At 39.7% G+C, this 10372-nt stretch overlaps 1 protein-coding gene across 1 annotated transcript in view; it reads right to left on the bottom strand.

Moving 5' to 3' along the window:
- LOC102851744 (aromatase-like) overlaps positions 1-7030 on the bottom strand; it is a 29506-nt gene extending 22476 nt beyond the window's left edge. Inside the window, exons 1-2 of the mRNA XM_006895334.1 lie at positions 6848-7030; positions 1141-1291 (exon numbers count right to left, since the gene is read on the bottom strand). Coding sequence (XP_006895396.1) covers positions 1141-1291; positions 6848-6992 — 296 coding nt within the window. The 5' untranslated portion in view covers positions 6993-7030. The remainder of the gene's footprint in view (positions 1-1140; positions 1292-6847) is intronic.
- Between the last annotated feature and the right edge of the window lie 3342 nt (positions 7031-10372).

The raw sequence follows: 10372 nt of genomic DNA on the forward strand, positions 1-10372 counted from the left end.
TTTTTTTTTAAAGTCTTTAAAAGAGAATGTTGGCAGATCATTTGCTAAAGTGAAAAAAAGTTATTAGCCTATGGTTATGTCCGATTGAATCAGAACCAATTTTACAAGTGGCCCTGCAGTGGGTTTTCAGAGGCTGTAAATCTCGTGGGAGGAGACTGCACGTCTTTCTCCCATTGAGCACTTAGTGGTTTCAAATCACCTGCCTTGAGTTGGCAATCAGCTCCTTATCATTAGGTCACCAGAGCGCCCTTCTTAGCTGTTAGTCCGGAGAGCTGTATATTCTCTTTTAAGTGTTCCATTTTCTGTGACCAATCCATCAGAGCACTAGTTTGTCACAAAACTGGCTCCTCACAGGCACATGATATGCGTGAGGTCATCCCTAAAGTGGGTTCACTCTGCTACACTGTCCTGGAAATAAGAACAGTGCAGAGAAGGGAAAGACTTTCCTTCCCTTTTTTTTTTTCTTTTTAAAGGTGACATTTTTTTTTGTCCCTGGTTTCTTTAGGATCTCTCCATGGGCTCAGTGGTACACACCATGAACATGGCCACAGTGGGTGATACTTCTACTGTGTACGCACCCAGAGGTGCCGGGCAGCCTGGCCTTAAAAATACATTAACAGTTTAACACGGTCAGATTTCTTTGTCTCAGTTTTTCCCTAAAAATGCTTTATTTGTAGAAATAAGACTAAAATCTTAGGAAATCAGGAAAAACGACGAGGTCCTCCAGGCAGCTCAGAGAGACTCTACGCAATTTTTCAAGCCTAATTTGTCTCTCTGCTCTACCAACCAAACCCACTGCCAGAGTCAATGCAACTCATAGCCACCCTCTGGTGGGTGTCTGAGGCTGCACATCTTTATGGGATGAGATAGTCCACCTTCTTCCAGCAGAGCAGCTGCTAGATTCGAACCACCAGACTTATGGTTTGCATACATTAAACACCATGCCACCAAGGATCCTTTTTTTTTTTTTTTGGCTATAGTGTTCAGTTTTTGCCTGGAAATGGTTTACCTTCATTTCAGTTATTTAAAACACAGTCTTAGAAACTACATCAGGATATCAAAATAAGTTTGGCTTTTACAATAGAATAAAATTCCAAACTCAACTTGAAATCTTATCTCTCAGATGACGAACAGACTCACTTGCTGATGATGAGTGTCTCCTCGCCGCTTATCCAAACTCGCATGAATTCTCCATACATCCTGTTGTAGTAGTTGCAGGCATTGCCGATCCCCATCCACAGGAATCTGCCATGGGAAATGAGGGGGCCGAGTCCCATGCAGTAACCCGGACCTAGGAAACCAGCGTATTCAGTCATCAACATAAAAAATGGAAATCTAATTTTTGTAGTAATTGTCTCTCTTCTTTTAGATTTACATAGTCTTTTACATATTTAGATGTGTAGTCATGAAACACTAAGAAGAGGAAAATGAGATAAAGTAACTTTAGCATGAGACTCTTCACCCCTCAGTGACTGGAAACTGGTCCACTGTGGTCTCTATCACCTCAGCCTGAGGGGGGTGCAGGGGGCTATGTCTGTTACTTGCCTGCCATGCTAAATGACACCAGTGAGTTTCAGATACAAGCCAGCCATCTGTGTGGTAACAGGTATGGAAACCAAAAAAGTGACAAGCCTGTGTATCTGCTTGGCTGCTTGGCTTGGCCTGAAAATTTCTGGTTTTGATAGGATGGTTGGGCTAGAACTGGACAGTTGTTTTCATGGGCTCCTTCCTCACACTCTTTTCTTTGTCTTACTGCAGAAGGACTCAATTTAAGAGAAGAATCTTAAGCTAGTTTCCATTAGGCAAAGAAAGCAGTAGGAACAGGGGAGTGGGCAATGAGTGTAGTTAGTCGATTTTATAAAAATTTCCATTAATTCACTGTTGTACTTTTCTTCCCTCCCAACCCTCCCCCCTAGTACACTACCCTCTTGGAAAAGTAAAAGAAAAATTCTTTCATTCTTTTACAATCCCTCCCCCCAGGTTCACTCCACTATACAACCTTCACTCTAGACTCCTGTCATGAGAAAAATACCTAATAATTTCCCCTCTTAAACAGTTTTCTTCCTCATCTGTTTCAATGCAGTATACATTATTGAACCGATCCTTCTCAGTCGTTTCCCAACCCTGAGGTCAGTCCTGCTTTACAACAGTGGCACCATGCAGTATTTGTCCTTTTGTGACCGAGATATTTCACTCAGAATAATGTCCTCCAAGGTCACCCATTTTTAATAATATTACATGAGTTCCCTGTTTTTCAATGCAGCACAGTATTCCATTGTGTGAATATACCACAGCTTCTCTATCCATTCATTTGTTGATGGGCCCTTAGGTTGTTTCCAACTCCTTGCTATTGTGAACAAAGCCGCGATAAACACGGATGTGCATATATCTGCTTGGATGTCAGTTATGGTCTCTTGGGGTATATTTCCAGTAGTGGAATTGCTAGGTCTAATGGTATCTCTATTTGCAACTTTTTGAGAAAGCGCCATACTGCCTTCCACAGTGGTTGCACCATTTTACACTCCCACCAACAGCAGGATATAAGGAATAAGAGTTCCAGTTAAGTAGGGAAACAACAGCCTTTTTAAACAAAGGGACAAAGGATATTGGCAAAATTGGAAAAGTATGTGCAAAAGACTCAGGCATGATTCACACCTCACTCCATATACAAAAACCAACTCAAGGTGGATCATGGACCTAGGACTAAAACCAAGGACTATAATCTTCATTAAAGAAAAGCTTGGAAGAACGCTTGAAGTCCTAATCCACAACATAAACAGTCTTCCAAGTATCCTGAAAAACCTACAACCAGGAGGAGATAAAACAGATGAATGGGATCTTCAAAGAATCAAATCCCTATGCACATCCAAAAACTTCTCCACCAGGGTAAAAAGGGAAGCCACAGACTGGGAAAAAGTATTTGGTAATGACATGTCAGATAAGGGACTTATATCTAGAATTTATAAAATACTTGAGCACCACAACAAGATAAAGGTAAATAATCCAATAAAAAATGGGCACAGGATATGAACAGACCCTTCACCGAAGAAGACATTCAGATGGCTAACAAGCACATGAAGAAATGTTCAAAATCCCTAGCTCTAAGAGACATGCAAATCAAAACAACTATGAGATATCATCTCACCAAGGTCAGAATTGCAAAATTTGACAGAACAGCAAGCAACACATGCTGGCGAGGTTGTGTAGAAAATAAAGTAGATTTTGAACCCAGGGATCTGTTTAGTCAGGAGCAGTGGCCAAACACTTGGAACTTCGCTTATGTAGATAATGCAGAATGTCAAAGAGTATGAAGCCAGGAAGTCACCGGGGAACATAGAACTGGTCTTTCTGTTAAATGGTATTGATCTTGTTAGATGCCATTGAATCACTCCAACCCACAGTGACCCCATGTACACGAGAATGAAACTGCTCCAGCCTCACAATCCCTGCTGTGCTCAAGCTTATTGGAGTCACTGTGTCATTCCATCTTCAGGGTCTTCTTCTCTTTCACTAACTTGCCACCTTTTCTAAGCATCGTCTCCTTTTCTCCTTTTGCAAGGACTGGCCCCTCCTAGGGCATGATGTTTTGGTGTTTATATATATATATATATATATACACACACACACACATACCCACACCCCTTACTGATCAAGGGGGAAAAAACCCATGAAACAGACACAATCTCAACTGCATTAATCAGTTATTACAAAGTTAAACATAAGACATTTTTTGATGTTGGACCACATGTCCAAAGTATGTGAGATAAAGCCTCACAATCTTTGCTTTTAAGGAACACCCTGACTGCTTTTATAGGAGAAAATAACTCTGGTGGTTTGATTGTACTGATGGTGGTGGAAAGTTAGATGAAAAATTTCTGGGACGATTTTAGGAGTTGCATTGTGAAGTAGATCTAAATCTTTTCCCTGTGATTGCATCTTGTCAGTGAAACCGTTATGAAGCCAGAACGTGCACAGCTAGTTGTGTGAGGCAGCAGCGTCACTCCCTAGGGGAGGGCTGCCTTGTTATAATCTAGCTCTCTTAAGCTTTTGCAGAATAATCTAAATTAGACATTTAGAACAAAAGCCAGCAAAAAAACCCAAACAAACCCCATTTGATATTTAACTTTGTAATAACTGATTAATACAGTTGAGATTTTGTCTGCTTCACGGGGTTCACGCCCCTCCCCCCCTTGAACAATAAGGGTTTTATTTGTATATGAACCAAAACATCATCAAACTGTTATCAATCTGAGGATTGTTCTGGTACTATAATATTTCAAAATAGATAACTGATTTTACATTAAAATTTCATTATGTTCTTAAAAGAGAAACAAGCATATGTGCTCAAATATATGTTGCCTTCAAGTGCCATTGCTAATGCTGACCTCCAGTCACCCAAAATATTCACCAAGACAAAACATTTTACCAGGTTGGCAATTTAAAGAGGCTCAATAAACGTTTCCTGAGTGTCTTTCTTTTCTTTTTCAATTTAAGGCTGCTTGGAAATAGACTGCTTAACAAAGATGTACTGTTTAATATGCCAATTGTATCAGAAACAAAGACATACAAAGGAAATGCTTCACTTTACATCTAAAAAAATTAGTGCCATGTAGAAAGTCCAAGTATTTGAGTATTAAAGTATGGAAGCAGAGAGCTTTAACTACTGAGAAAGGGGGCAGGCTGTTATGAACAATATGCTTAGTTTGAGAATCTGACCATGCTAGCCAGAAAAGAATGATAGTTTTGGATCTTAGCGGTCAATTGTATGTCAATTTCAGATTAGTCTATACGGAATTGTGCTGCTGACTCCAAGATTGTGCCTTTCTGGGTGTTCAAATCTACCAGCAGCTCTAAGAAAGAAAGATGTGCAATCTCTTCTCATGTGATTAACAGCCTTGAAAACTCACTGGAGGTTCAACTATGAGTCGGTTCCGACTAACACCAATACGTTTGAGTTTGAACAAACATTAACTGATATCATACTTGATATAAACCAAAACCCAACCCACTGCCATTGGTTTTCTGACGCTGTAAATCTTTTTGGGAGGAGACACCCATCTTTCTCCCAATAATCCCTAATTGGGGACTGGAGATGGTATAATTTGCACTCCATTAGAGTCTCAGGGGAAGAAAGAAGGAGGTTAGGTGGGGGGAAAATTACAAAGCCAAATCATTATAGCACAGTGTGTTCTCGTCATTTATATATGTATCTTATACCTTGACTGGGGAGAAAACTGCTCTAACAAGGAAGAAAATTGAAAGAATGTATAGGAGACATTGTGATTGTATCCTCACTAAACTGTGTCCTACTTATCTAGAGGAATGCTTATTTAAGTATTCAGGGACTGCGGAAATCTCTTTCACACACAAAGAGGAGTAATACTTTGCTGGTTTGTTTTTTGGTGTGTGTGTGTGTGTGCACGCAAAGATCTTAAAGTCAACAGCTGACATCAGTAGTCATAATTCAGAAACTATTGCATTTAACTCCTAAGTATATATCATAGAGAAATCCAAGCACACATTCACCAAAAGACATGCACATAAATGTTCACAGCAGCCCTGTTCACAGAAGTCTCACTGGCGACAACCCAAATGCTCTTAAGCAGAACTGATGAAGAAACCAAGAGGTGTTCATGTAATTGACTATATGAGAATGAAATTGAAGGAACTATAACAGTATGCCACAATACAGATGAATCTGACCTATACACTAGTGGCCAAAAGTTGTATGAGAGATTAATGTGTGATTGGATTAATAAAATATTAATCATCAAAATTATTTAATAAAATCTTTAATCAGGCAAAGTTAAAATGTATTGTTTGGAGAAGCAAACTTTTCAAAAAATAAGGAAGTGCTTGCCACAAAATCCAGGAAAGAGTTTGCCTGTGGGGGTAAGGTAAGGGGTGTAATTAAGAACAAAATAAGCTAAAAGTTCTGTATTAGGTTGAGTAGAAATGCAGCTTAAAATACAGGCAATTTGGGGGAATTTTTTAAACTTCAGACACAAGATATTTTGTTCCAATCTCTCATATTCCTAGCACTCTGTAGTGATGATAGTAACAATAATTAAAAAGAAAAAGAACAATAATAATTAAAATTGTAGTACCTATGCTCTTGAAAGAAATCCATACTAGGTGTTTTATAGGATTTGAAACAGCTATCTTTCCAGGAGGACTTGTCATTAAAAATGAAAGAAATAGTCACAAGTGATTATTTGACGATCCCAGCATACCTGTTCTATCCTGCTGTACTTTTTGATTAATCAACACACCTTGAAGATTCTATCAAGGCTTGATGTTACAGGGGAACAGTAGGGATCTACATTCTCTCCTGCTTGCCTAATCATTATGGCAACACCATCATCACCAAATCTCCCAGGAAGGAAAGAAGATGAAAAGTAAGGGAAAGAAAAGGGATGCATACAAGAAAGGAGAGAGCAAGGATGACACGAAATACAAGGGAGAAGTAGACTACAGCAGGCATCCCTGAGATGTTTTCATCTTCAGAGAAAAATGAATTAACAAGAAATGCCAGGATTAACTTTCACCTTGCTCCACGCTACTTCAAGGTTGCCGTAAAGGATATTTAAGCTCTGTCAACTTTACCATAATGAAGTACAGCCCAAGAGCCATCTCGTAACTTATTTTTAAAAAGATATTTTAACTCAGAATATATAGATAATAAGAACAAAAGGGTTTGTGTTTTTTTTTTAACCCGTGTCCTCATTTGCCAACATGGTGTGATCTTTACAGATGTCCCCGAGTTGCCTTTTTGTCTTTGTGTACAGTTTTCTTTACACCCACTAACCAAGTAATGACTTGATACAGAAATAAGTGATTTGTTTACCTGGGATTGAGGATGAGCCTTCATGATTCCAAATCAGGAGAAGAAAGCCAGTGAGCAGCAGGATTGGCATGGTGATGACAGGCACGGTCTCGGGCACCACGCTGGTGATGTTATAGTGCATCGGGTTTAGCATTTCCAAAATCATCTTGCTTTCCTTGACTTCAAGGGAAACAACTTAAAGTCCTGTGGAAATCAAAGGATAGGCAAAATGAGAGAAGCCCACACAAGGTTTATCTATGAGTTCTCCTTTCAAAGATAGCACCCAGCAGGACTCTGTTTTGTTTTATAATGTGTCCTGACATTCAGACATGACAAATTTGTGGCTACAAGTCAAAGCAAACAAACCCAAGGGAGGTCTTTTGGCCTGAGATACATAGCATTTCTGGCCTTGGTAGAGGGTCAGGTCCATTCAGACGTTTGGTCTGATAGAGCTTTATCAGGTTGCCCTTGAGTGGGTAGAGTGACGTGCATTCCCAACCCAGAGCCACATTTCTTACCAAGATACAAGAAAAGGAAGCCCATTCCAGTGGTAGAAGAATTCCAAAACGTATCAGCAGGTTTTAGTTAGGTAATCTTCTTCCTTGGTAGCCAAATCAATAGTAATTAAAAAAAAAAATCAATCCTCAAACCCTTTTCCTTGCTCTGAACTCCTTCCCCCAAAACAGTAAGCATCTAACAAAAACAGATATCTTGGATGTTATTAAGGGATTTCTAGCCCCCCATTACGCTGCCTGAGGAATTTAGCGTGACTCAGGACAGTCTTTTTCTCTTTGTCTTAATGAGGATCTAAAAATCTCTTGAACCACAGACTAGGTTCAGCATGTCTGTGAAGAAGAAAAGACAGGAAGAGTACAATGCTGCCAGCAGTACGCTCAGGTGTTACTCAGCTGCCTCGGTGCCAACAGTGGATAAAATTCCTGAGCCGGGCAATCAGTTTTCAGTTTGATCTGCTGGCTTTGCTGCTGTGGGATTCAACAGCATTACTCACAAGTCTCTCTTTTCAGGCAGTCTTTTTAGTTCTTATACCTCATTAAAAGAGTCTTAGCAATGGTGACTTGAAGAGGGGTACTTGTGTGCTGGAAAAAGCCCAGTTGACCCTCTACTCATAATGATTCCATCTTGGTTTGGAAGTTCCCACTGAAACCTGACAGAGATGATGGCCATCCATAAAGAGCACAGGTTAGGTTTGAACCCAGATATCTCACACAGATGGCAAGAATTCTACCATTGAGCCACCAAGGAAAAGATCACCATTAAGTATGTTTTTTGTCAAAAGGTGTGCCATAAGATTTTTCTTCCCTTACAATTTCAGCTTGCTTCACACGCTTGGCACCGACAGTCAGGAAATCAAAAGAGGAATTGCACTGGGAAAGTCAGCTGTCAGGGACCTCTCCAGAGTGCTAAAGAACAAGAGTGTCAGTCTAGAGATTAAAGTGTGTCTGATCCAGGCCATGGGCTTTACAATTGCTTGCTATGCATCAGATAGCTGGATAATGACTAAGGATGACAGAAGAAGAATCTATGCCTTTGAACTGTGGTGCTGGAAAAGAGTATTGAACATATCATGGCTCAGATGAACTTTATAATTTTTGGCTTTACTTCCAGGTCTCTGATCCACCTTGATCTGATTTTTGTGGAGGGTGTGAGATGTGGATCCTGTGTCAGTTTTCTGCAGGTAGCTGTCCAGTTTGGAGGCAAGGATTTTGACGCTTAATCCAACATACTTTGAGCATATTGCCAGGAAAGACTGATCCTTGGAAAGGGACATTCATGCTTGGAAGAATGAAGGGAAAGCACTAGAGAGGAACACAGATTGACACAGTAACTGGGGTAATGGGGGTATGTGAGTCATAGACAGTGAGCTTGGCTCATAACAGAACAGGGTTAGAGCTATAGTGTATAGGGTCACTATGAGTCAGTCACAAGAGATTCGACGGCACATAACAACTCCAAAAAACCATAACTGCCACCCAAGCAGGTATATGCACATCCATGTTTATCACAGCTTTGTTCGCAATAGCAAAGAGTTGGAAACAACCTAAGTGCCCATCAACAAATGAATGGATAGAGAAGCTGTGGTATAGTCACACAATGGAATACTACACTGCATTGAAAAACAAGGAACTCATGAAATATTATACAAAATGGGTGACCTTGGAGGACATTATGCTGAGTGAAAAATCTCAGTCACAGAAGGACAGATACTGCATAGTGTCACTGTTGTAAAACAGGACTGATGTCAGGGTTGAGGGGAGACTGAGAAAGAGGGGATAAATAATGTACACTGCATTGAAACAGAAGAGGAAGAGAGCTGTTTAAAAGGGATATATGATTAGGTATTACTGTCATGAAAGGAGTCCAGAACAAAGGCTGCATAGTGGAGTGGACTTGGGGGAGAGGGATTGTATAAGAATGAAAAGTGTTTTCTTTTACTTTTCAAAGAGAAGAGCCAACTGGGGGGAAGTGTGGGCAGGGAGAAAAGTGCAACAATGAATGAGTGGAAATCCAAAGTCTCTGTAAATTTTCATTAAAATTAATAATAAAAAAGTACACACTCAAACAAGAATTTCAAGTAGAGTAAAAAATTTAATGTAAATAAAATAATAACATATATATTTTTTTTTTTAAAGTCTTGGACTGAGAAAGGACATAAAACAGAAAAGGCATAAACTGTAAAGTTAAAACCATAGCTAGTTTGGTGCATAACAAAATGTACAAATTTATAATACCATAAATAAAATTAAAGGCCAAGTTAAAAAAACACAAAAAATCCAAAAAAAGAATACCTTGGATTTGTAGAAACTACAACAGCTTTGAAACAAGACTTTGCTTGGGTTTTATTTACCTATTATTTAGCCATAAAAGTGTAGAGTTTTGGCCAAGGTTTTTAACTGAATTCCAGCATCCCTATGAATTCCTAAAAACTAGACAAAATGGCTCATTGGGTTATATGCCACAAATGTTGATAAGACTCTTAAAGAGCATGTGATTATATTTCTGTGATAATGGCTAAACACCTAATCAGAAGCTACTGACTACAGACATATTTCACAATACAGTTTAATTCATTCACCTGCTCTAGTTCTCAATGGGAGGAGTCACCAGATAACTTCCAGCAAGAGCTCTTCCAGAATAGAGGTTTTAGTGGACAGGAAGAATGAGTAGTTCGGGGAAAGTGGACACAATCAGACATAAACACAAAATGGATAGAAATATAAAACAGAGGGTCTGTTCCCCGGTCCATGCACGTATCCCCCCTTCCCCCAACTCTGCCTCTCGTAGGGTAAAAGTGTGTCTAATGCAACATTGGTGGACGATTTATCAACAATCTGCGTTATGCGGATGACACAACCCTGCTTGCTGAAACTGAAGAGGACCTGAAGCGCCTGCTGCAGAGTGTCAAGGACTGCAGCCTACAATATGGATTGAGGTTCAGTGTCAAGAAGACAAAGATTCTCACCACTGGACCAATTGGCAGCATCAGCATGGATGGTGAAGAGATTGAGATTGTACACAGCTTTAGTT

The sequence above is a fragment of the Elephantulus edwardii genome, unplaced genomic scaffold, assembly GCF_000299155.1.
Source record: "Elephantulus edwardii isolate Elephantulus edwardi_28Jun2011 unplaced genomic scaffold, EleEdw1.0 scaffold00164, whole genome shotgun sequence".
Lineage (NCBI taxonomy): Eukaryota > Metazoa > Chordata > Mammalia > Macroscelidea > Macroscelididae > Elephantulus > Elephantulus edwardii.